This window comes from Scyliorhinus torazame, chromosome 14 (assembly GCF_047496885.1).
Source record: "Scyliorhinus torazame isolate Kashiwa2021f chromosome 14, sScyTor2.1, whole genome shotgun sequence".
In the NCBI taxonomy this organism is placed as follows: domain Eukaryota; kingdom Metazoa; phylum Chordata; class Chondrichthyes; order Carcharhiniformes; family Scyliorhinidae; genus Scyliorhinus; species Scyliorhinus torazame.
Genome location: NC_092720.1, coordinates 145088586 through 145115656, shown reverse-complemented (window position 1 = coordinate 145115656; position 27071 = coordinate 145088586). Strand labels below are relative to the sequence as shown.

The 27071-nt window shown below is 47.5% G+C and overlaps 1 protein-coding gene across 6 annotated transcripts in view; it reads right to left on the bottom strand.

The window, feature by feature from the left end:
* Positions 1 to 27071, bottom strand: part of LOC140390084 (solute carrier organic anion transporter family member 2A1-like) — a 578748-nt gene that overhangs the window by 466095 nt on the left and 85582 nt on the right. For all 6 annotated transcript variants that reach the window (XR_011934552.1, XR_011934553.1, XM_072474981.1 and 3 more), the window contains exon 4: positions 1157 to 1381. Coding sequence is in view for 4 of the 6 variants with exons in the window: in XM_072474981.1 (XP_072331082.1) it covers positions 1157 to 1381 (225 nt within the window). In the remaining 2 variants the exon portion in view is untranslated. The remainder of the gene's footprint in view (positions 1 to 1156; positions 1382 to 27071) is intronic.

Genomic DNA, 27071 nt, shown 5'->3' with positions numbered 1-27071 from the left:
CTACTGGAATTCTTTGAGGATGTAACTGGTAGAGTTGATGAGGGGGAGCCAGTGGATGTGGTTTATTTGGACTTTCAGAAGGCTTTCGACAAAGTCCCACATAAGAGATTAACATGTAAAACTAAAGCGTATGGGATTAGGAGTAGTGGATTGAGATGGATTAAAAACTGGTTGGCAAACAGGAAACAAAGAGTGGGAATAAGTAAATAAATGGGTGTTTAAATGAGAGAGAAACTGGAAAGAGACAGACCGAGAGAGAGAGAGAACGGGGAGAGAGAGTGAGAGAACAGGGAGAGACAGTGAGTGAGACTGGGGAGAGAGAGTGAGAGGGAATGGGGAGAGACATTGAGTGAGACCGAGGAGAGAGAGTGAGTGAGACCGGGGAGAGAGAGTGAGTGAGACCGGGGTGAGAGAGTGAGAGAACGGGGCGAGAGAGTGAGAGAACAGGGAGAGACAGTGAGTGAGACTGGGGAGAGAGTGAGAGGGAATGGGGAGAGCGAGTGAGTGAGACTGGAGAGAGAGACTGAGAGAATGGGGAGAGAGAGTGAGAGAATGGGAAGAGAGAGTGAGTGAGACCGGGGAGAGTGAGAGAACGGGGAGAGAGAATGAGTGAGACCGGGGAGAGAGAATGAGTGAGACCGGGGAGAGAGAGTGAGAGAACGGGGGGAGAGAGTGTGTGAGACCGGGGAGAGAGAGAGTGAGTGAGACTGGGGAGAGAGAGTGAGTGAGACCGGGGAGTGAGAGTGAGTGAGACCGGGGAGAGAGAGTGAGAGCATGGGGAGAGACAGTGAGTGAGACTGGGGAGAGAGAGAGTGAGAGGGAATGGGAAGAGAGAGAGAATGAGACTGGAGAGAGAAAGAGTGAGTGAGACCGAGGAGAGAGTGTGAGAGACCGGGGAGAGACAGTGAGTGAGACCGGGGAGAGAGAGAGAACGGGGAGAGAGAGTGAGTGAGACCGGGGGGAGAGAGAGTGAGAGGGAATGGGGAGAGAGAATGAGTGAGACTGGAGAGAGAAAGAGTGAGTGAGAGTGGGGAGAGAGAGAGAGAGAGTGAGTGAGACTGGGGAGAGAGTGAGTGAGTGAGACTGGGGAGACAGAGTGAGACTACAGAGAGAAAATCTTTTCAAAGATTCATGCAGGTTGTATTTTGAAACTCACCGATATAAAGTGCTGAGTTAGATGGTTCAGCAAAATCATCCACATATGAAATGCCAAAGGGTTGAATTGGAACTGTTCCAATGCCCACTATTAACTGGGCAATGATGATTATGACCCACACGCTGCTCATCGTATTGTATCCTATGTCTGATTTTCTGCAGTATTCGAGGCTGTGCGTCTGGTTCACTGGCTGACAGGTGTCTGAGTTGGGATAACTCGTATTTCCTGCAAGAGAATCAAGTAATTTATTTGCACACATTATATTACACTATATTTACATTTTTTGGTTTTATGGGAGTTAAATTTGAGGATTATTTCAGATCAGCCATGATCTCATTGAATAGCGGAGCAGACTCGATGGGTGGAAATATTTGTGCTCCTATGTCTTAACTTCTAATGTGCTCCGAGAAGTTATGGTGTGAAGAGTATATAAAAGAAGGAGATGCTGTTGCTCAGTTCTTTTTGAAAAATATTTTATTGAGGCATTTATATTAACACAACAAACATAGTGGCCAATCAAATCAAGCCAACAGGGCTGCAAATAACCATTATAACCACCTCCACCCCCCACCCCCCCCGCCCCACCGCTGACATCTTAACTTTTCTCGAAGAAGTCAATAAATGGCTGCCACCTCCGGTCAACACCCCCCCCCCCCCCCCCCCCCCCCCACCCCACAGATCCCCACAGGGCGAACTTTGAAGAAGGCTGAGTTAAAGAGACAACTGCAGTAAGCAGGGGCGCAATTATCTCTGGAAAAATTTCAAAGTGTGGTCGTGAACAGGAATTGCCGCGAGCTTCCTGGCGCTCGGCCCAGCAAGGCCGGAAACGCAATTCAATGTTAATTGGCCCACTTAATGAGGCCCCACAGGCTTCACGCTGCAAAGGAAGGCTCACCACCCGATTCTCCGGGACCACGCTCGCCAGCCCCCCACTGAAAAGGTCCAGCAGGACTTAAGCTGCACTTGCTCAGCCAACCCCAACCAGCGAGATTATGTAATTATCATAAACTATTTTTCAAACTACCCTGAAATGGTTCTACTGTGAAGCATATTGACAAGCAGTGTAATACTGCATACCAAGTCAATGTTTGCTAAACACGGAATTCCGCAAATCGTCGTGAGTGACAACGGTCCTTTTTTTAGCTGTGAAGTGTGGCAACACTTCGCAGTCACGTTGGATTTTAATCACGTCACATCAAGTCCATTGTACCCCCAAGCCAATTGAAAAGGCTGAAAAGGGTGTACATATTGTTTAGCAATTATTCAAGAAAGCAATGGACACGGATTTTGGGCGGGCTGACTTTCCCAAGGGTGGGCAGGGAGCAGGTGGGTGAGTTGGGGGCAGCGATTAGGGCCGAAGAAATTTCTGAGGGCTTGAAGGCAATGCAGTCGGGGCCGGATGGGTTCACGGTAGAATTTTACAAGATATTTTCGGGGATATTAGGGCCGTTGCTGGTTAAGGTTTTTAACGAGGCGAGGGATAGAGGGGTGCTGCCCCCGACGATGTCACAGGCCACCATCTCGTTAATATTGAAGCGGGACAAAAACCTGGAGCTGCGTAGATCCTACAGGCCGATCTCGTTGCTCAATGTGGACGCTAAGCTGCTGGCCAAAGTGTTGGCCTCCAGGATTGAAGATTGTGTGCCGGAGGTAATTACGGAGGACCAAACCGGATTTGTCAAGGGTAGGCAGTTGGTGGCCAATATGAGAAGGTTGCTTAACGTGATTATGATGCCCCCGAAGGGTAGGTAGGTGGAGGTAGTTGTGGCCATGGATGCAGAGAAGGCGTTTGACCGGGTAGAGTGGGACTATTTATGGGAGGTGTTGGGATGCTTTGGGTTTGGTAGGGGCTTTATTGACTGGGTCAGGCTGCTGTACCAGGCTCCGGAAGCTGGTGTAAGGACAAACAAGACAACCTCAAACTATTTTAGTCTGTCCCGGGGGACAAGACAGGGATGTCCGCTCTCCCCGCTGCTGTTTGTGCTTGCCATAGAGCCGCTGGCAATTGCTCTGAGAGCTTCTGGGGGCTGGAAAGGGCTGGTTTGGGGGGGGGGGGGGGTGCAGCATAGGGTATCACTGTATGCGGATAATTATTCCTGTATGTGGCGGATCCAGGAGCAGGGATGAGGGAGATTATGAAGATTCTGGGGAAATTTGGCTGGTTTTCGGGATACAAACTGAATATGATTTGAGTTGAGTCTGAATTGAGTCGATTTCGGCGTGAGAACAGCTGGTGAGTCAGTTTCAGCGCGAGCAGTGCGGAAGTGGTTGCTGGGAGGTAAGTCTGTCCTTTAAAAGCACTTGTCTTTGCAGGGGCAGGCCAGTCGATTTCGGCGTGAGAACAGCTGGTGAGTCAGTTTCAGCGGGAGCAGTGCGGAAGTGGTTGCTGGGAGGTAAGTCTGTCCTTTAAAAGCACTTGTCTTTGCAGGGGCAGGCCAGTCGATTTCGGCGTGAGAACAGCTGGTGAGTCAGTTTCAGCGGGAGCAGTGCGGAAGTGGTTGCTGGGAGGTAAGTCTGTCCTTTAAAAGCACTTGTCTTTGCAGGGGCAGGCCAGTCGATTTCGGCGGGAGAATCAGCTGGTGAGTCAGTTTCAGCGGGAGCAGTGCGGAAGTGGTTGCTGGGAGGTAAGTCTGTCCTTTAAAAGCACTTGTCTTTGCAGGAGCAGGCCAGTCGATTTCGGCGGGAGAATCAGCTTGTGAGTCAGTTTCAGCGGGAGCAGTGCGGAAGTGGTTGCTGGGAGGTAAGTCTGTCCTTTAAAAGCACTTGTCTTTGCAGGGGCAGGCCAGTCGATTTCGGCGGGAGAATCAGCTGGTGAGTCAGTTTCAGCGGGAGCAGTGCGGAAGTGGTTGCTGGGAGGTAAGTCTGTCCTTTAAAAGCACTTGTCTTTGCAGGGGCAGGCCAGTCGATTTTGGCGGGAGTAGAGATGGCTGGTTAGTCAATTTCTGCAGGAGCTGAGAAATTTTTTTTTTAAATTAGTGTTTTAGGCGGGAACAGGAAGTCGACCCGCGGACGTCTGGGAAGACCCTCACCAATAAATTCTGGTGGAGAGGAAACCCGAGACACTACACGTGTAGTGTCTCCCACCCGCCCTCCTCCTCTAACCTAATAATAAAACCCATTGGTCTGAGGTAAGTACCATATTTTATTATATTATTATTATTTTTTATAAAAAATTTAATTTAGTTGTTAGCCAGATCTTGGTAGAAAGTTAGAGGTATGGCAGGGAAGGGAGTGCAATGTTCCTCCTGCAGGATGTTTGAGGTGAGGGATGCAGTTAGTGTCCCTGCTGATTTTACCTGCAGGAAGTCCTGCCATCTCCAGCTCCTCCAAGACCGAGTTAGGGAACTGGAGCTGGAGTTGGAAGAACTTCGGATCATTCGGGAGGCAGAAGGGGTCATAGATAGCAGCTTCAGGGAATTAGTTACACCAAAGATTGGAGATAGGTGGGTAACTGTAAGAGGGACTGGGAAAAAACAGTCAGTGCAGGGATCCCCTGCGGTCGTTCCCCTGAGAAACAAGTATACCGCTTTGGATACTTGTGGGGGGGACGACTTACCAGGGGTAAGCCATGGGGTACGGGCCTCTGGCACGGAGTCTGTCCCTGTTGCTCAGAAGGGAAGGGGGGAGAGGAGCAGAGCATTAGTAATTGGGGACTCTATAGTCAGGGGCACAGATAGGAGATTTTGTGGGAGCGTGAGAGACTCACGTTTGGTATGTTGCCTCCCAGGTGCAAGGGTACGTGATGTCTCGGATCGTGTTTTCCGGGTCCTTAGGGGGGAGGGGGAGCAGCCCCAAGTCGTGGTCCACATTGGCACTAACGACATAGGTAGGAAAGGGGACAAGGATGTCAGGCAGGCTTTCAGGGAGCTAGGATGGAAGCTCAGAACTAGAACAAACAGAGTTGTTATCTCTGGGTTGTTGCCCGTGCCACGTGATAGTGAGATGAGGAATAGGGAGAGAGAGCATTTAAACACGTGGCTACAGGGATGGTGCAGGCGGGAGGGATTCAGATTTCTGGATAACTGGGGCTCTTTCTGGGGAAGGTGGGACCTCTACAGACAGGATGGTCTACATCTGAACCTGAGGGGCACAAATATCCTGGGGGGGAGATTTGTTAGTGCTCTTTGGGGGGGTTTAAACTAATGCAGCAGGGGCATGGGAACCTGGATTATAGTTTTAGGGTAAGGGAGAATGAGAGTATAGAGGTCAGGAGCACAGATTTGACGTTGCAGGAGGGGGCCAGTGTTCAGGTAGGTGGTTTGAAGTGTGTCTACTTCAATGCCAGGAGTATACGAAACAAGGTAGGGGAACTGGCAGCGTGGGTTGGTACCTGGGACTTCGATGTTGTGGCCATTTCGGAGACATGGATAGAGCAGGGACAGGAATGGATGTTGCAGGTTCCGGGGTTTAGGTGTTTTAGTAAGCTCAGAGAAGGAGGCAAAAGAGGGGGAGGTGTGGCGCTGCTAGTCAAGAGCAGTATTACGGTGGCGGAGAGGATGCTAGATGGGGACTCTTCTTCCGAGGTAGTAAGGGCTGAAGTTAGAAACAGGAAAGGAGAGGTCACCCTGTTGGGAGTTTTTTATAGGCCTCCTAATAGTTCTAGGGATGTAGAGGAAAGGATGGCGAAGATGATTCTGGATAAGAGCGAAAGTAACAGGGTAGTTATTATGGGAGACTTTAACTTTCCAAATATTGACTGGAAAAGATATAGTTCGAGTACAATAGATGGGTCGTTTTTTGTACAGTGCGTGCAGGAGGGTTTCCTGAAACAATATGTTGACAGCGAGGCCACGTTGGATTTGGTTTTGGGTAATGAACCAGGCCAGGTGTTGGATTTGGAGTTAGGAGAGCACTTTGGGGACAGTGACCACAATTCGGTGACGTTTACGTTAATGATGGAAAGGGATAAGTATACACCGCAGGGCAAGAGTTATAGCTGGGGGAAGGGCAATTATGATGCCATTAGACGAGACTTGGGGGGGATAAGGTGGAGAAGTAGGCTGCAAGTGTTGGGCACACTGGATAAGTGGGGCTTGTTCAAGGATCAGCTATTGCGTGTTCTTGATAAGTATGTACCGGTCAGACAGGGAGGAAGGCGTCGAGCGAGGGAACCGTGGTTTACCAAGGAAGTGGAATCTCTTGTTAAGAGGAAGAAGGAGGCCTATGTGAAGATGAGGTGTGAAGTTTCGGTTGGGGCGATGGATAGTTATAAGGTAGCGAGGAAGGATCTAAAGAGAGAGCTAAGACGAGCAAGGAGGGGACATGAGAAGTATTTGGCAGGAAGGATCAAGGAAAACCCAAAAGCTTTCTATAGGTATGTCAGGAATAAGCGAATGATTAGGGAAAGAGTAGGACCAGTCAAGGACAGGGATGGGAATTGTGTGTGGAGTCTGAAGAGATAGGTGAGATACTAAATGAATATTTTTCGTCAGTATTCACTCAGGAAAAAGATAATGTTGTGGAGGAGAATGCTGAGCCCCAGGCTAATAGAATAGATGGCATTGAGGTACGTAGGGAAGAGGTGTTGGCAATTCTGGACAGGCTGAAAATAGATAAGTCCCCGGGGCCTGATGGGATTTATCCTAGGATTCTCTGGGAGGCCAGGGCAGAGATTGCTGGACCTTTGGCTTTGATTTTTATGTCATCATTGGATACAGGAATAGTGCCAGAGGACTGGAGGACAGCAAATGTGGTCCCTTTGTTCAAAAAGGGGAGCAGAGACAACCCCGGCAACTATAGACCGGTGAGCCTCACGTCTGTAGTGGGTAAAGTCTTGGAGGGGATTATAAGAGATAAGATTTATAATAATCTAGATAGGAATAATATGATCAGGGATAGTCAGCATGGCTTTGTGAAGGGTAGGTCATGCCTCACAAACCTTATTGAGTTCTTTGAGAAGGTGACTGAACAGGTAGACGAGGGTAGAGCAGTTGATGTGGTGTATATGGATTTCAGCAAAACTTTTGATAAGGTTCCCCACGGTAGGCTATTGCAAAAAATACGGAGGCTGGGGATTGAGGGTGATTTAGAGATGTGGATCAGAAATTGGCTAGCTGAAAGAAGACAGAGGGTGGTGGTTGATGGGAAATGTTCAGAATGGAGTACAGTCACAAGTGGAGTACCACAAGGATCTGTTCTGGGGCCGTTGCTGTTTGTCATTTTTATCAATGACCTAGAGGAAGGCGCAGAAGGGTGGGTGAGTAAATTTGCAGACGATACTAAAGTCGGTGGTGTTGTCGATAGTGTGGAAGGATGTAGCAGGTTACAGAGGGATATAGATAAGCTGCAGAGCTGGGCTGAGAGGTGGCAAATGGAGTTTAATGTAGAGAAGTGTGAGGTGATTCACTTTGGAAGGAATAACAGGAATGCGGAATATTTGGCTAATGGTAAAGTTCTTGAAAGTGTGGATGAGCAGAGGGATCTAGGTGTCCATGTACATAGATCCCTGAAAGTTGCCACCCAGGTTGATAGGGTTGTGAAGAAGGCCTATGGAGTGTTGGCCTTTATTGGTAGAGGGATTGAGTTCCGGAGTCGGGAGGTCATGTTGTAGCTGTACAGAACTCTGGTACGGCCGCATTTGGAGTATTGCGTACAGTTCTGGTCACCGCATTATAGGAAGGACGTGGAGGCTTTGGAGCGGGTGCAGAGGAGATTTACCAGGATGTTGCCTGGTATGGAGGGAAAATCTTATGAGGAAAGGCTGATGGACTTGAGGTTGTTTTCGTTGGAGAGAAGAAGGTTAAGAGGAGACTTAATAGAGGCATACAAAATGATCAGGGGGTTGGATAGGGTGGACAGTGAGAGCCTTCTCCCGCGGATGGATATGGCTGGCACGAGGGGACATAACTTTAAACTGAGGGGTAATAGATATAGGACAGAGGTCAGAGGTAGGTTCTTTACGCAAAGAGTAGTGAGGCCGTGGAATGCCCTACCTGCTACAGTAGTGAACTCGCCAACATTGAGGGCATTTAAAAGTTTATTGGATAAACATATGGATGATAATGGCATAGTGTAGGTTAGATGGCTTTTGTTTCGGTGCAACATCGTGGGCCGAAGGGCCTGTACTGCGCTGTATTGTTCTGTGTTCTATGTTCTATGATGAAGAGTGAGATGTATGTAGTCCCAGGCAAGAGACCAGGAGGGTCGGCTGGGGGAGCTACCGTTCAGGTTAGTGAGGGACAACTTTAGGTATCTGGGGATGCAAGTAGCGCGAGACTGGGGCCGGTTACACAAGTTGAACTTGTCCCGGCTGGTTGAGCAGATGAGGGCCGAGTTTCGGAGATAGGATGCGCTCCCATTATCACTGGCGGGCAGGGTGAAAACGGTTAAGATGACGATACCGCCGAGATTTTTATTTGTGTTTCAATGCCTCCCGATTTTCATAAGAGGATCAACAAAATCATTTTGGGCTTTGTTTGGGCGGTAAGTCCCCACGGGTGAAAAAAGTCATGCTCGAGAGGAATTGTGGGGAGGGGGGGTGCTTGCCCTGCCAAATTTTAGTCATTATTACTGGGCGGCCAAAATTGCGATGATAAGGAAGTGGGTGCTGGGGACGGGGGGGGCGGCTTGGGAGCGGATGGAAGCGGCCTCATGCAGGGGCACCAGCTTGGGGGTGCTGATAACGGCACCATTGCCGTTCCCGCCGGCGAGATATTCCACCAGCCCCATGGTGGTGGCGGCCCTGAGGATCTGGGGTCAATGGAGGAGATCTGTTGGTGCAGTGAGGGTGTCGGTTTGGTCCCCAATATGTAACAATCATCGGTTCACTACGGGGAGCTTAGATGGGGGATTTTGGGTATAGCAAAGGGTGGGGATTGAGAAGATGGGGGATCTGTTTCTGGAAGGGAGCTTTCCTAGCTTAAGGGCGCTGGAGGAGAAGTTCGGGCTGACAGCAGGGAATGATTTCAGATATCTACAGGTGCGGGACTTTCTGCGTAGGCAGGTACCATTCTTCCCACTCCTGCCACTGAGAGGGATTCAAGATAGGGTAGTGTCTAGGGGATGGGTGGGGGAGGGGAGCATTTCGGACATCTACAAAGAATTAATGGGGGCGGAGGAAATGCAGAAAGAGGAGCTGAAGCGTAAGTGGGAGGAGGAACAGGAGGTGAGATGGAGGATGGCCTATGGGCGGAGGCGCCGAGCAGAGTCAACGCGACCGCTACATGCGCAAGGCTCAGCTTGATCCAGCTGAAGGTGGTGCACCGGGCACACATGACAGCGACCCGGATGAGTAGATTTTTTGGGGTGGAAGACAAGTGTGTCAGATGTGCGAGTGGACCAGTGAACCATGTCCATATATTCTGGGCATGCTCAAAACTTAGGAGATATTGGCAGGGGTTTGCGAATCTCATGTCCAGGGTATTGAAGACAAGGGTGGAAATGAGTCCGGGGTAGAAATCTTTGGGGTGTTGGAGGACCCGGGTCTTCAGGAGGAGGGAGAGGCAGATGTTTTGGCCTTTTCCTCCTTGGTAGCCCGGCGACGGATACTACTGGCTTGGAGGGAGTCTAGGCCTCGAAAGTCAGAGACCTGGTTAACCGGCAGGGTGAGCTTTCTCGGCCTGGAAAAGATCAAGTTTGCCTTGAGAGGGTCAGTGGTAGGGTTCGTCCGGAGGTGGCAACCATTCATTGACTTCTTCGCAGGAAATTAATCGTCAGCAGTGGGGGGGGAAGGGGGGGGGGGGCGTGGAGGAGGGGGGGCTAGTGTAGTATAGGGTATGGGGTTAAATAGGCGGGCCTTGGAGGGATGGATGTCGGCGGCTGTGTTTTGATTACTGTTCTTTGTACTCTGTTTTTTGTACGGTGGTTGTTTGTTATATCAAATATACCTCATTAAAAGAAAAAGAAAGCACTGGACAGCCATTCTGATTCATATCTCGCACTATTGAGTTACCGAGTGACAACATTGTCACATGGTAGCTATCTAGCAGGGTTGCTCATGAATAGAAGGTTGCGTACCACACTTCCATACTTGGAAAAGGAGGAGGAGAATGCAATGGTACTGCAGGAAATGCAAAACATTAAATCAAAACAAATATATAGAGTGTCTGAACTTTATCACCTCTGAGTAGTGATGCCATTGTGAGAATAGAAGATTCAGGCAATTGGTGGAGAAAAGCCATTGTACTTGAAGAAGTAGCACCTCGTTCCTACAATGTACAGACAGAGGAAGGGTTTGTTTTAAGAAGAAATCGTCGCACGCTCTTGAAAGCCAGAGAAAACTGTCAAAACAACGTGATGGATGACAAATCTACATCGCAATCAACGTCGGCTGCAGTGTCAGATCGTTCAGCAGTTTCTGAGCATGAGAATGTCATGTGGCACGGTAGCACAGTGGTTAGCACTGCTGCTTCACAGCGCCAGGATCCCAGGTTCGATACCCGGCTTGGGTTGCTGTCTGTGCGGAGTCTGCACGTTCTCCGTGTCTGCGGGATTCCCTCCAGATGCTCCGGTTTATTCCCGAAAGACGTGCCGTTAGGTAATTTGGACATTCTGAATTCTCCCTCCGTGTATCCGAATAGGCGCCAGAATGTGGCGACTAGGGGCTTTTCACAGTAACTTCATTGCAGTGTTAATTTAAACCTCCTTGTGACAAGAAAGATTATTAAAAAAAGAATGAACAAATTCTGAGCAGCAAGGTCAAACTTTGAGAACATAGAACATAGAAAAATACAGCACAGAACAGGCCCTTCGGCCCACGATGTTGTGCCGAACCTTTGTCCTAGATTAATCATAGATTATCATTGAATTTACAGTGCAGAAGGAGGCCATTCGGCACATTGAGTCTGCACCGGCTCTTGGAAAGAGCACCCTACCCAAAGTCAACACCTCCACCCAACACTAAGGGCAATTTTGGACACGAAGGGCAATTTATCATGGCCAATCCACCTAACCTGCACATCTTTGGACTGTGGGAGGAAAACGGAGCACCCGGAGGAAACACACGCACACACGGGGAGGATGTGCAGACTCCGCACAGCCAGTGACCCAAGCCGGAATCGGACCTAGGACCCTGGAGCTGTGAAGCAATTGTGCTATCCACAATGCTACCGTGCTGCCCTTAAGAACAAATAAATCTACACTAATCATTTTACCGTAATCCATGTACCTATCCAATAGCTGCTTGAAGGTCCCTAATGTTTCCGACTCAACTACTTCCACAGGCAGTGCATTCCATGCCCCCACTACTCTCTGGGTAAAGAATCGACCTCTGACATCCCCCCTGTATCTTCCACCATTCACCTTAAATCTATGTCCCCTTGTAGTGGTTTGTTCCACCCGGGGGAAAAGTCTCTGAATGTCTATTCTATCTATTCCCCTGATCACCTTATAAACCTCTATCAAGTCGCCCCTCATCCTTCTCCGTTCTATTGAGAAAAGGCCTAGCAACCTCAACCTTTCCTCATAAGACCTACTCTCCATTCCAGGCAACATCCTGGTAAATCTCCTTTGCACCTTTTCCAAAGCTTCCACATCCTTCCTAAAATGAGGCGACCAGAACTGTACACAGTACTCCAAATGTGGCCTTACCAAAGTTTTGTACAGCTGCATCATCACCTCACGGCTCCCTAAAGAGTAGCACAGTAGCATTGTGGTTCGCACAATTGCTTCACAGCTCCAGGATCCCAGGTTCGATTCCGGCTTGGGTCACTGTCTGTGCGGAGTCTGCACATTCTCCCTGTGTGTTGGGTGGGGTTATGGGGATTAGGTGGGGTTACTGGGTTATGGGGATAGGGTGGAGGTGTGGACCTGGGTAGGGTGCTCTTTCCAAGAGCCGGTGCAGAATCGATGGGCCGAATGGCCTCCTTCTGCACTGTAAATTCTATTCTATGAAAAAAATTCAATCCCTCTGTTAATGAACGCTAGCACACCATAGGCCTTCTTCACAGCTCTATCCACTTGAGTGCCAACATTCAAAGATGTATGAACATAGACCCCAAGATCTCTCTGCTCCTCCACATTGCCAAGAACTCTACTGTTAACCCTGTATTCCGCATTCATATTTGTCCTTCCAAAATGGACAACCTCACACTTTTCAGGGTTAAACTCCATCTGCCACTTCTCAGCCCAGCTCTGCATCCTATCTATGTCTCTTTGCAGTCGACAACAGCCCTCCTCACTATCCACAACTCCACCAATCTTCGTATCGTCTGCAAATTTACTGACCTAACCTTCAACTCCCTCATCCAAGTCATTAATGAAAATCACAAACAGCAGAGGACCCAGAACTGATCCCTGCGGTACGCCACTGGTAACTGGGATTCAGGCTGAATATTTGCCATCCACCACCACTCTCTGACTTCTATCGGTTAGCCAGTTCGTTATCCAACTGGCCAAATTTCCCACTATCGAATGCCTCCTTACTTTCTGCAGAAGCCTACCATGGGGAACCTTATCAAATGCCTTACTAAAATCCATGTACACTACATCCACTGCTTTACCTCCATCCACATGCTTGGTCACCTCCTCAAAGAATTCAATAAGACTTGTAAGGCAAGACCTACCCCTCACAAATCCGTGCTGACTATCCCTAATCAAGCAGTGTCTTTCCAGATGCTCAGAAATCCTATCCTTCAGTACCCTTTCCATTACTTTGCCTACCACCGAAGTAAGACTAACTGGCCTGTAATTCCCAGGGTTATCCCTAGTCCCTTTTTTGAACAGGGGCACAACATTCGCCACTCTCCAATCCCCTGGTACCACTCCTGTTGACAGCGAGGACGAAAAGATCATTGCCAACGGCTCTGCAATTTCATCTCTTGCTTCCCATAGAATCCTTGGATATATCCCGTCAGGCCCGGGGGACTTGTCTATCCTCAAGTTTTTCAAAATGCCCAACACATCTTCCTTCCTAACAAGCATTTCCTCGAGCTTACCAGTCTGTTTCACACTGTCCTCTCCAACAATATGGCCCCTCTCATTTGTAAATACAGAAGAAAAGTACTCATTCAAGATCTCTCCTATCTCTTCAGACTCAATACACAATCTCCCACTACTGTCCTTGATCGGACCTGCCCTCGCTCTAGTCATTCTCATATTTCTCACATATGTGTAAAAGGCCTTGGGGTTTTCCTTGATCCTACCCGCCAAAGATTGTTCATGCCCTCTCTTAGCTCTCCTAATCCCTTTCTTCAGTTCCCTCCTGGCTATCTTGTATCCCTCCAACGCCCTGTCTGAAGCTTGTTTCCTCAGCCTTACGTCTCCTTTTTCCTCTTAACAAGACATTCAACCTCTCTTGTCAACCACGGTTCCCTCACTCGACCATCTCTTCCCTGCCTGACAGGGGCATACATATCAAGGACACGTAGTGCCTGTTCCTTGAACAAGTTCCACATTTCACTTGTGTCCTTCCCTGCCAGCCTATGTTCCCAACTTATGCACTTCAATTCTTGTCTGACAACATCGTATTTACCCTTCCCCCAATTGTAAACTTTGCCCTGTTGCACGCACCTATCCCTCTCCATTACGAAAGTGAAAGTCACAGAATTGTGGTCACTATCTCCAAAATGCTCCCCCACTAACAAATCTATCACTTGCCCTGGTTCATTACCAAGTACTAAATCCAATATTGCCCCTCCTCTGGTCGGACAATCTACATACTGTGTTAGAAAAGCTTCCTGGACACACTGCACAAACACCACCCCATCTAAACTATTTGATCTAAAGAGTTTCCACTCAATATTTGGGAAGTTGAAGTCACCCATGACTACTACTCTGTGACTTCTGCACCTTTCCAAAATCTGTTTCCCAATCTGTTCCTCCACATCTCTGCTACTATTGGGGGGCCTATAGAAAACTCCTAACAAGGTGACTGCTCCTTTCCTATTTCTGACTTCAGACCGATACAACTCAGTCGGCTGATACTCCTCGTACTGCCTTTCTGCAGCTGTTATACTATCTCTAATTAACAATGCCACACCCCCACCTCTTTTACCACCCTCCCTAATCTTATTGAAACATCTATAACCAGGGACCTCCAACAACCATTTCTGCCCCTCTTCTATCCAAGTTTCCGTGATGGCCACCACATCGTAGTCCCAAGTACCGATCCATGCCTTAAGTTCACCCACCTTATTCCTGATGCTTCTTGCGTTGAAGTATACACACTTCAACCCATCTCCGTGCCTGCAAGTACTCTCCTTTGTCAGTGTTCCCTTCCCCACTGCCTCATTACACGCTTTGGCGTCCTGAATATCGGCTACCTTAGTTGCTGGACTACAAATCCGGTTCCCATTCCCCTGCCAAATTAGTTCAAACCCACCCGAAGAGTACTAGAAAACCTCCTTCCCAGGATATTGGTGCCCCTCTGGTTCAGATGCAACCCATCCTGTTTGTACAGGTCCCACCTTCCCCAGAATGCGCTCCAATTATCCAAATACCTGAAGCCCTCCCTCCTACACCATTCCTGCAGCCACGTGTTCAGCTGCGCTCTCTCCCTATTCCTAGCCTCGCTATCACGTGGCACCGGCAACAAACCAGAGATGACAACTCTTTCTGTCCTGGCTTTTAACTTCCAGCCTAACTCCCTAAACTCGTTTATTACCTCCACACCCCTTTTCCTACCTACATCGTTGGTACCAATGTGCACCACGGCTTCTGGCTGCTCCCCCTCCCCCTTAAGGATCCTGAAGACACGATCCGAGACATCCCTGGCCCTGGCACCCGGGAGGCAACATACCTTCCGGGAGTCTCGCTCGCGACCACAGAATCTCCTATCTATTCCCCTAACCATTGAATCTCCTACAACTATTGCTTTTCTATTCTCCCCCCTTCCCTTCTGAGCCCCAGAGCCAGACTCCATGCCAGAGAAGTGCTAGGGCCTTCCCCCGCTAGGTCATCCCCCCCAACAGCATCCAAAACTGTATACTTATTTTGAAGGGGAACGGCCACGAGGGATCCCTGCACTGTCTGCCTGTTTGTTTTTTTTCCCCTGACTGTAATCCAGCTATTCTTGTCCTGTACCTTGGGTGTGGTTACCTCCCTGTAACTCTTCTCTATCACCCCCTCTGCCTCCCGGATGATCCGAAGTTCATCCAGCTTCAGCTCCAGTTCCCTAACACGGTCTTTGAGGAGCTGGAATTGGGTGCACTTCCCGCAGGTATAGTCAGCGGGGACACCGGTGGTATCCCTCACCACCCACATCCTACAGGAGGAGCATGCAACTGGCCTAGCCTCCATCCCCTCTTACCTTACAGAATAGAGTTGCCCTGTGGACCAACTGGATCTCCGCCCTCCGACTCTGCTCCCAGTCAGCTGCACTCTCTGTAAACTCCTGGCTCTCTTCTCACTCTTTGCGGAAATGTAGGAAACAAATTGAAAGGAGCACCTTACTCCCTCCTCACCTAACTCCCTCACTCACCAAACTCTCACTATAGCATTTAAATGTACCAAATTCAGCACTTCCTCAGTCACCAAACTCTCACTATAGCACTCAAATGCACCAAATTCTGCACTCCCTCAGTCACCAAACTCTCACTATAGTACTCAAATGCACCAAATTCAGCACTCAGTGCAAACAAAGTCTGCACTGTAAGGGATCACTTTTATACTGTGAATCTAGCCTCTGAAAACTGGCCTAATCCAATTAACTAATTAACAAGCTCCAGCTGCAAGTGCCTACAAGTAGAAGCTTTGTTTGAAGCTGATTGAAAATTCACCTTCTTCTAAACCAAACAGCAACTTTTAAGTTAATTAACTAAATAAAAGACGAAACTTTAGATAAAAATGAAGCCTTATACTCCCTCAGTCACCAAACTCTCACTTTGGCACTCAAATGCACCAAATTCAGCACTCAGATCAACGAGAGTCAGAAGAAAGCCTGTTTGTAGATTTTGACTATTTGTACATACTATGCTTGCTGTTCTTGTGTGTGTATATATATGTGTGTGTATTTGTTAAACCAGTTTTAAAAATGAAAAAATATATACTGTTGGACTCACAGTGTAATGATATCACATGTAAATATATTGATGATAATGTATTAATTTATTTCTTCAAAGGAAAGGGGATGTAGTGATGTAATTCATTGACTGACCACTAGGAGTTTCATTCATATGTCAGTGACTGTTAGAGTCAGGTGACCTCAGACTGGAAGAAAGAGGATGCTTGTGCATGTTCATACTGTTATTCATCTGTTGTTTTGGGCATATTTGACCCATAGTTATTGTTAACAAATCATTTGTAGCTTTAGCTACAAGTGTTCTTGGAATACAAATCAGGATATCCAACAAGAACATTACTGGAGCAGCTCTCCAAAAGCTTGTGATTTCAAACAAATCTGTTGGACTTTAACCTCATGTTGTGAGACTTCTTACTGTGCCCAACCCAGTCCAGCGCCGGCATTTCCATGTCATAAGTGGAAGAAGGGAGGATATAGAGAGTTAGGAAGAAAGTCGAGAAGTCGGACCTCAAATGTAGTGATCTCAGGATCAAAGTACCATCTGCTAGTCAGAGTAGAAATAGCAGGATATATCGAGTGAATACACAGCTGAGGAGATGCTGTGAGGGGGAGGGTTTTATATGGGGCATTAGGACCGGTTCTGCGGAAGGTGGAACCTGTCGAAATATTTGTGTGTTACACCGGGGAAGGACCAGGACTGATGTCCTTGGGGAGTTACTTGCTTCTTGCTTACATTAACACTGCAATGAGGTTACTGTGAAAATCCCCTAGTCGCCATACTACTGTTCGGATACACAGAGGGAGAATTCAGAATGTCCAATTCACCTAGCAAGCATGTCTTTTGGGACTTGTGGTTAGGGAACTGAAGCACCCAGAGGAAACCCATGCAAACACGAGGAGAACAGACAGTGACCCAAGCCGGGAATCGAACCCATGTCCAGGGGATGGGAACCTATATAAGGATTCAAAGCAGGGGGAATCAAGAACAAGAGAAAATGACAGTAGGGGGAACAAGAAAAGTGATAGGCAGAGGAATCAAGGTTTGTATCAGATAATTACGTTGTAAAAATATGGCACAAGAAACGTTAAAAAGGATGGGGGCGGCACAGTGGTTAGCACTGCTGTCTCATGGGGCCGAGGACCCGGGTTCGATCCCGGCCCTGAGTCACTGTCCATGTGAGATTTGCACATTCTACCATGTCTGCATGGGCCTCACCCCCACAACCCAAAAAGATGTGCAGGAGAGGTGGATTGGTCATGCTAAATTGCCCCTTAATTGGAAAAAAAATAATTGGGTAAAAAATGTTAAAAAGGACTATCCTTGAGGTTTTGTACCTGAACTCGCAGAGCATTCAAAATGAAACGGATGAATTAGTTGCGCAGATAAATTTGAAAGGATATGACATAGTTGGTGTTATATTATTATTTTGTAACATATATATTACTCTTTTTGTCCCGCAGAGTTGTTGAAATATAGACGTAGTCTTCCAGTGATGACAAAATAATTTAATGAGTAATATTAAATAAACTAGTGAGTTCTTTTACTTCAATACTAAACTATTGAACAAACAAATAATTATAGATTAATCTATCACATAAGATTACGCTACACACTGTGATCTGATAACTTCTCTTCTCTAGGTGTTTCCCTTCTGTACTCTTCTCACTCCGAACACACTCTCCTTGAGGAAAGAGCGGAAAACCATTTTATAGGTCTTGATAGTGTGACCATATGGTGTTTATTTGCCTGTACTTGCTTAATATTACTTGATCATGTATTACTTCATACAGAGATCACTACATCCCCTTTTTAAAAAAATATTTTTCTTGTGTACACGAAAGAAAATTGTGCATTAGAAATGCAGTAGTTAGGGCAGCACGGTGGCACAGTGTTAGCACTGCTGCCCCACGGCGCCGAGGTCCCAGGTTCGATCCCGGCTCTGCGTCACTGTTCTTGTGGAGTTTGCACATTCTCCCTGTGTTTGCCTGGGTTTCATCCCCACAACCCAAAGATTTGCAGGGTAGGTGGATTGGCCACGCTAAATTGCCCCTTAATTGGAAAAAAGAAATTGGGTACTCTAAAGTTTGAAAAAAAAGAAATGCAGTAGTTTATGCATAGTACAGCAAATACTTGAAACTGCGAAGATATGATTTTAACCTTATCGATCTTGACAAGAGTGTCTGTTATGATTGACTCTTTACCTGGACTATAGATAAGGATAAAATCATATCTGCGCAGTTTCATCAACAGCCACTGCAGTCTAGGTGTCATATCATTAAGATTCTTGTCGATAATGTTAACAAGAGGAGGATGATCTGTTTCCACAGTAAATGTCGGTAAGCCGTATACATAATCATGAAATTCTTTCTCAATTTGAGCATACCTGCACTCAGTTGATGTCATTGCTCTGGATGCATACGTGATTGGAACCCAGTTGTTGTGGTCATCTTGCACCTATGCCATTCTGACTGGCATCAGTCGATATTTTTGTGGGTTTTGTCGGGTCAAAGAACAAAGAAAAAGAAAAGTACAGCACAGGAACAGGCCCTTCGGCCCTCCAAGCCTGTGCCGACCATGCTGCCTGTCTAAACTAAAATCCTCTACACTTACTGGGTCCGTATACCTGTATTCCCATCTTATTCATGTATTTGTCAAGATGCCCCTTAAATGTCACTATCATCCCTGCTTCCACTACCTCCTCCGGCAGCGAGTTCTAGGCACCCTTTGTGTAAAAAAACTTGCCTCGTACATCTACTCTAAACCTTGCCCCTCTCACCTTAAACCTATGCCCCCTAGTAATTGACCCCTCTACCCTGGGGAAAAGCCTCTGACTATCCACTCTGTCTATGCCCCTCATAATTTTGTAGACCTCCATCAGGTCGCCCCTCAACCTCCGTCGTTCCAGTGAGAACCGAGTTTATTCAACCGCTCCTCATAGCTAATGCCCTCCATACCAGGCAACATTCTGGTAAATCTCTTCTGCACCCTCTCTAAAGCCTCCACATCCTTCTGGTAGTGTGGCGACCAGAATTGAACACTATACTCCAAGTGTGGCCTAACTAAGGTTCTATACAGCTGCAACATGACTTGACAATTCTTATGCTCAATGCCCTGGCCAATGAAGGCCAGCATGCCGTATGCCTTCTTGACTACCTTCTCCACCTGTGTTGCCCCTTTCAGTGACCTGTGGACCTGTACACCTAGATCTCTCTGACTGCCAATACTCTTGAGGGTTCTACCATTCACTGTATATTAAACCTTCCAAAATGCATTACCTCACATTTGTCTGGATTATACTCCATCTGCCATCTCTCCGCCCAAGTCTCCAAACGATCTAAATCCTGCTGTATCCTCTGACAGTCCTCATTGCTATCTGCAATTCCACCAACCTTTGTGTCGTCTGCAAACTTACTAATCAGACTAGTTACATTTTCCTCCAAATCATTTATATATACTACAAACAGCAAAGGTCCCAGCACCGATCCCTGTGGAACACCACTGGTCACAGTCCTCCAATTAGAAAAGCACCCTTCCATTGCTACTCCCTGCCTTCTATGACCTAGCCAGTTCTGTATCCACCTTGCCAGCTCACCCCTGATCCCGTGTGACTTCACCTTTTGTACCAGTCTGCCATGATGGATCTTGTCAAAGGCCTTACTGAAGTCCATATAGACAACATCCACTGCCCTTCCTGCATAAATCATCTTTGCGACCTTTTCAAAAAACTCACAATTTAGTGAGACACGACCTCCCCTTCACAAAACCATGCTGCCTCTCACTAATACATCTTATGTGCACAGAATGTCAAGGTTGGAGCCTGAATGAGCTGTTGTTTTAGATCTAACCATTCTTTATTGTGACGCTGAGTTCATTCAAATTCAGTGTTTTTATTGATGAGCTGACGCAATGCTGGATCAGAGAATCAATATAAATTTTCCTAGGAAATTCACAAATCCAAGGAATCTCAGTACCACTTTTTTATCTTTCGGTAGCTGCATTGTTTTAATGGCTTGAATCTTATTGTCGTCAGGTTTGATACCATGTATTGTTATGTTATCACCAAGACATTTTAGTGATGACGTGGCAAACATACACTTCGATTGGTTTAGCTTTTACCGATATTTACGAATTCTCTTGAATACCTTTCTTAGTTGTATCATGTGTTCTTCTTCTGTGGTAGACCAGAAGATTATGTCGTCGACATAAACTCGAACAGCTTCAATGTTCTCGGTCTTCTGCTCCATTATACGATGAAATATTTCTGAAGCAGAAATTATCCCAAAGGGCATCCTATTGAAGCAATACCTTCCAAAAGGTGCATTGAATGTGCAGAGGAGCTTGTTGAAGTCATCAAGCTGCATCTGCCAAAATTCTTGAGATGCACCTAATTTAGTGAATATTTTGGCACCTCATTTCTGAGGTGATTTCTTCTCTTTTAGGTATCGTGGAATGCTCTCAATGAATATTTCTGTTGAGGTCTTTAGGATCCATGCGTATCCTTATGTCACTGGATGGTTTCTTTACACAGACCAGGGAGCTCACCCAGTCTGGTGGTTGTGTAACTTTCGAGATGATCCCTTGAGACTGTAGTCTCATGAGTTGAGCTTTTAATTTCTCTCTGAGGTGCTGGTACTCGTCTTGGTGGATGGATAACTGGTTTGGCATCTTTTTTAAGAAGAATTTTATATTGATATGGCAATGTGCCCATGCCATGAAAAACATCAGGGTATTCTTTCAATAATTGTTGGATGTCATCCTCTAATGTAGATTTCTCAGAATTATTCATGAAGATTCTCTAAATCAGCTGCAAGTCTTTACATGCCTGTGCACCCAATAGTGCAGATCAGTGATCATCTACTATTTCAAATCTTAGTTTAATTTGAATGTCCCTGTGGCTGGCAGTTTGATAACACGAACCATGCGAAATGATTTGATTTCCATTGTAATCTTTCAGTGAACATTGCGCAGATACTATGTCATAGTCACCTAGACAAGTCCTTAGAGTTGAGTAAATTTGCTGAAGCGCATGTATCTAGCTTAAATGTTATTGGGCTGTTGCTGATATGTACTGTTGTCATCCATTCATTACTAACGATGTTGACTTGCTGATTCTTTGTTGTTTGAAGAGCTTTCTTAGTTGCATGAATAGCTGTCTTTGTTGCTTGAAGATCTGTCTTTTTTGCTTAATGATCTGTCTTCTTTGATGCTTCAATCACTCCTACAAAAAATGTATTTTCCAAGAAAAAGATTCCATCACCTTGGGAAAAATCTTGCGGTGGATTAACTTTTTCATTTTTCTCTATTGCTCTTACGTTATAATTATTTTTGTGTGTAGGTTGGTGATAATTTGCTGAAGACTGGCACTGAGAAGCATAATGATTCATTTTTGAACATCTCAAACAGCGTTTTCCAAAAGCTGGACAGTTCCCCTTTAAGTGGGCGTTTCCACATCTGAAACACATCATGACATCGTCCTGTTGACTCATTAGTGACAGTCACGCATGCGCAGACCTCTTTTGCGGAGTCTCGCATTTTTGTGCGAAGTGCGCATGTCCCGAGGTGGAAAATGCGTGCGCAGGATAGCTACCATCTCGAACGTGCTTGTTTGCTGCCAGCGACACCATTTTTATTTTCTCAGCCTCGTGGTGGGCCTTTGCGCCTTTTTCTTTCAGATAAAATTCTAAGTATTAACTTTTACTTTGTTTGCTGGAGATGCATTTTTCAATATCTATTTTTAACGTAAGATCATTTTGGCGTATTAAGGCTTCTTTCTTAAAGATTATTCTGACTTGGTACCATGTTATATTACTATTTTGTAATATATATTACTCTTTTTGTCTCACCAAGTTGTTGAAATATAGACGTAGTCTTCCAGTGATGACAAATGATTGAATGAGTTAATATTAAATAAACTAGTGAGTTGTTTTACTTCAATACTTCACTAGTAAACAAACAAATAACTATTGACTGAACTATTAAATAAGATTATGCTACATACAATGATCTGTTAACTTCTCTTCTCTAGCTAAATCCCTCCTGTACTCTCCACACTCCTAACACACTCTCCTTGAGGAAAGAGCGGAAAACCATTTTATAGGTCTTGATAGTGTGACCATCTAGTGTTCATTTGCCTGCACTTGCTTAACATTACTTGATCGTGTATCACATGTATCATGTATCACACAGAGATCACTACATCCCCCCCTTTTTTTAAAAACATTTTTCTTGTGTACACAAAAGAAAATTGTGCATTAGAAATGCAGTAGTTTGGGCAGCATGGTAGCATAGTGGTTAGCACTGCTGCCCCACGGCGCCGAGGTCCCAGATTCGATCCCGGCTCTGGGTCACTGTCCGTGTATCTACATACATCACTAGATCACTACAGTTGGGATTACGGAGATATGGTTTCAAGGTGATGAAGAATGGGAACTAAACATAGGGGGCGATTCAGTTTTAGGAATTGGGCACTTTAGTGAAGAGGCTCCTGGGACACCACACACATTCTCCGGTACAGCAGGTGGAGATATGAACTCCCGAGAGGACCGACCCCAGGGACTAGCTGCTGTCCAGACATGTTTCAGGCTTCTGGAACAGACAGTCCCATCGATTGTGGAGTAGCCAGGGTCTACATGAGGGATTGTCGACGGGCATCCAGCACCTGCAGGTGCAGTTGGAGGAGTCCAACCGCATGCAGGTGGTGCCGACAATGCGTGCCATCCAGGTTAACACTGAATGGGTGCCGTTTCCGGTGGAGGAGTCCTTCAGCCATGGATCAGCATGTCCAAGACCTGGGGCACTCTACACAGACTGTGGCTGAGGCCCAGGACAGGGCTGCCGTCTCACAGGTAACCATGGGCCAGAACCACCTGGACATTGCTCCTGAGCATGGCCCAGTCACAGCAGGCCATGACTGAGAGCGTCGGCGGCATGCCCAGATGCAAGCTGACAAGGCACAGACCCAGAGGGAGGTCCCAGAGGGAGATGCCGCAGCCACTGGCTGATGTGGCACAGATCCAGAACATGGTGGCAGTGGGTGATGTGGCGCAGTCCCAGATGGAGGTGGTCCAATCCCTGTGCTCTATGCGCAGAACCTGGTTGAGACGAGAGCGGGCCTCTAGGACTGGGAGCGTCAGGTGGTGGGGGGAGCCTCAGGAATTAGCTCCATTCGCACACCTGTCCCATCGGGTAGCCCAGGGGCCACCGGGCACCCCGAGGGAGGAGAAGGTGATTTGGCCCGTGCCGGTGACGCCCACAGAGGAAGTGCCGGAGCACTGCAGCACCTTCGACTCCCTCCCTCCTGTCTCTCGCACATCACATGGGCAGCAGGCAGAACAGGGCTGCACCATGCCACGTGGGATGCCCGATCAGCAGCCAGGCTCATCCAGGCCCGGTCACCCCAGAAGACGGCCACCAAAGCGGACCCAGGTCACAGGGCAGGATTCACAGCAGGCCACCTCCACTACTGATGTACCACCTAGCGTTGAGGCCCAGAAACGTAGACACCAATTAAGTTGACACAGTTTAGCGATAGGGGCTAGGGTACAAATCTATACCTGTTCTTTCCCATTAAACACCAGTTCACACAACCTGCCTTGGTGCTCTGTCAGCTGATTGGGAGGGGTGTGCTGGTCTGAGTTGGCCGCAAAGGCGGTGGGGCAGGATGGGCAGACGTGGGCGGTGGGCTTGCCTCAGAGACTGCAGCTCAGCCGGTGTCAAAAATGGCAGTGATCACCCTGTTGGACGGTGGCATCACGCAAACCTGCCTCCCATCCATTGACTCTGTCTCCACCACCCGCTGCTTGTGGAAAACGGGCAACATAATCAAAGACCCTCCCACCCGGGTTATTCTCTCTTCCAACCTCTTCCATGGGGTAGGAGATACAAAAGTCTGAGAAAACGCACTAACAGATTAAAAAATAGCGTGATTCTCCGTTTCTGAATCTTAAGTGCAGTCGCCAATGGAGAATCTGTGGAGTTTCACATCAGAAAAATCAGCGTCACACCTGCATCAATTCTGCTACCAGTGAGGGGTGGAACACCATCGCAACCCATGGAAAACAGTGCGGGAGTCGCCAGGTCCGTGATGGACCTGCAGTTAAAGATGGGACAGGCTGTGCTGGAGCGTCCATACAGCTGATGGGTCGGCTGGGGCCAGAGGGCACCCAGGGAGGCTGCCCCAGGGGTGGGGGGGGGTCACCTATACGACCCAGGGTACCAGGTTTATGGTGGGCTGTCAACGGCATGCGCAGCCGCATGGCTGCCTTGCCGGCTGCGGTAATGGTGTTGTGTAACCATAAGCCCCAGCCCCACAGCCCATCTCCTGGCCACCCCCCACTACTCCCCCCTCCCCCCCCGGCCTTGGGAGAAGCTCCCTGGCCAGCGACATGGTAGTCAGCAAAGTATGGTGGCACTGGACACTGTGCGTACTCTCTCTCACAGCAGCCACTATGCCAGGTTCACGATTTGTGAGAGCTCACGTGGAACGCACCATCGGGAGCCCGGCCCATTATAGGCAGAGAACTGGTTGGCTCACTAATGCTATGTGAACGGTGTTTCAACAACGTGCAGCATGCGTCGCATTGACATCGTTTTCGAGGAGGCGGAGCGTTCAGCGTCAAAGAAGCGCCTACCGCGATTTCGGTGTTGGGAGCGATTCTTCACCTCATCCTTCCAGCGGAGTGGGCAGAGAGTTCTTTGAGAAGGTGACCAAACAGGTGGATGAGGGTAAAGCAGTTGATGTGGTGTATATGGATTTCAGTAAAGCATTTGATAAGTTTCCCCACGGGAGGCTACTGCAGAAAATACGGAAGCATGGGATTCAGGGTGATTTAGCAGTTTGGATCAGAAATTGGCTAGCTGGAAGAAGACAAAGGGTGGTGGTTGATGGGAACTGTTCAGGCTGGAGTCCAGTAGTGGTGTACCACAAGGATCTGTTTTGGGGCCACTGCTGTTTGTCATTTTTATAAATGACCTGGAGGAGGGCGTAGAAGGATGGGTGAGTAAATTTGCAGATGACACTAAAGTTGGTGGAGTTGTGGACAGTGCGGAAGGATGTTACAAGTTACAGAGGGACATAGATAAGCTGCAGCGCTGGGCTGAGAGGTGGCAAATGGAGTTGAATGCAGAAAAGTATGAGGTGATTCATTTTGGAAGGAATAATAGGAAGACAGAGTACTGGGCTAATGGTAAGATTCTTGGCAGTGTGGATGAGCAGAGAGATCTCGGTGTCCATGTATATAGATCCCTGAAAGTTGAGAGGGTTGTTAAGAAGGCATACGGTGTGCTTTTATTGGTAGAGGGATTGAGTTTTGGAGCCATGAGGTCATGTTGCAGCTGTACAAAACTCTGGTGCGGCCGCATTTGGAGTATTGCGTGCAATTCTGGTCGCCACATTATAGGAAGGATGTGGAACATTGGAAAGGGTGCAGAGGAGATTTACCAGAATGTTGCCTGGTATGGAGGGAAGATCTTATGATGAAAGGCTGAGGGACGGGATGCTGTTTTCGTGAGAGAGAAGAAGGTTAAGAGGTGACTTAATTGAGGCATACAAGATGATCAGAGGATTGGTTAGGGTGGACAGTGAGAGCCTTTTTCCTCGGATGGTGATGTCTAGCACGAGGGGACATAGCTTTAAATTGAGGGGAGATAGATATAAAACAGATGTCAGAGGTAGGTTCTTTACTCAGAGTAGTAAGGGCGTGGAATGCCCTGCCTGCAACAGTAGTGGACTCGCCAACACTAAAGGCATTCAAATGGTCATTGGATAGACATATGGACGATCAGGGAATAGTGCAGATAGGCTTTAGAGTGGTTTCACAGGTTGGCGCAACATCGAGGGCTGTAGGGCCAGTACTGCGCTGTAATGTTCTATGTTCCATGTTCTATAAGTTGAGAACAGAGGCTGTCAGGGAATTGAAATGTGGAACTTGTTCAAGGAACAGATACTACATGTTCTTGATATGTCCCTGTCAGAGAGGGAAGAGATGGTCGAGTGAGGGAACCATGGGTGACAAGAGAGGTTGACTGTCTTGTTAAGAGGAAGAAGCAGACTTATGTCAGGCTGAGGAAACGAGGGTCAGAAAGGGAGCTGGAGGGATATAAGATAGCTAGGAGGGAACTGAAAAAGGGGCAGGAGGGGCAGCACGGTCGCATTGTGGATAGCACAATTGCTTCACAGCTCCAGGGTCCCAGGTTCGATTCCGGCTTGGGTCTCTGTCTGTGCGGAGTCTGCACATCCTCCCCGTGTGTGTGTGGGTTTCCTCCGGGTGCTCCGGTTTCCTCCCACAGTCCAAAGATGTGCAGGTTAGGTGGATTGGCCGTGATAAATTGCCCTTCGTGTCCAAAATTGCCCTTAGTGTTGGGTGGGGTTACTGGGTTATGGGGATAGGGTGGAGGTGTTGGCCTTGGGTAGGGTGCTCTTTCCAAGAGCCGGTGCAGACTCGATGGGCCGAATGGCCTCCTTCTGCACTATAAATTCTAATTCTATGTAAAGGGATTAGGAGAGCTAAAAGAGGGCATGAAAAATCTTTGGCGGGTAGGATCAAGGAAAACCCCAAGACCTTTTACACATATGTGAGAAATATGAGAATGACTAGAGCAAGGGTAGGTCCGATCAAGGACAGTAGCGGGAGATTGTGTATTGAGTCTGAAAAGATAGGAGAGGTCTTGAACGAGTACTTTTCTTCAGTATTTACAAATGAGAGGGGCCATATTGTTGGAGAGGACAGTGTGAAACAGACTGGTAAGCTCGAGGAGATACTTGTTAGGAAGGAAGATGTGTTGGGCATTTTGAAAAAACTTGAGGATAGACAAGTCCCCTGGGCCTGACAGGATATATCCAAGGATTCTATGGGAAGCAAGACATGAAATTGCACAGCCGTTGGCAATGATCTTTTCGTCCTCGCTGTCAACAGGGGTGGTACCAGGGGATTGGAGAGTGGCGAATGTCGTGCCCATGTTCAAAAAAGGGAATAGGGATAACCCTGGGAATTACAGGCCAGTTAGTCCTACTTCGGTGG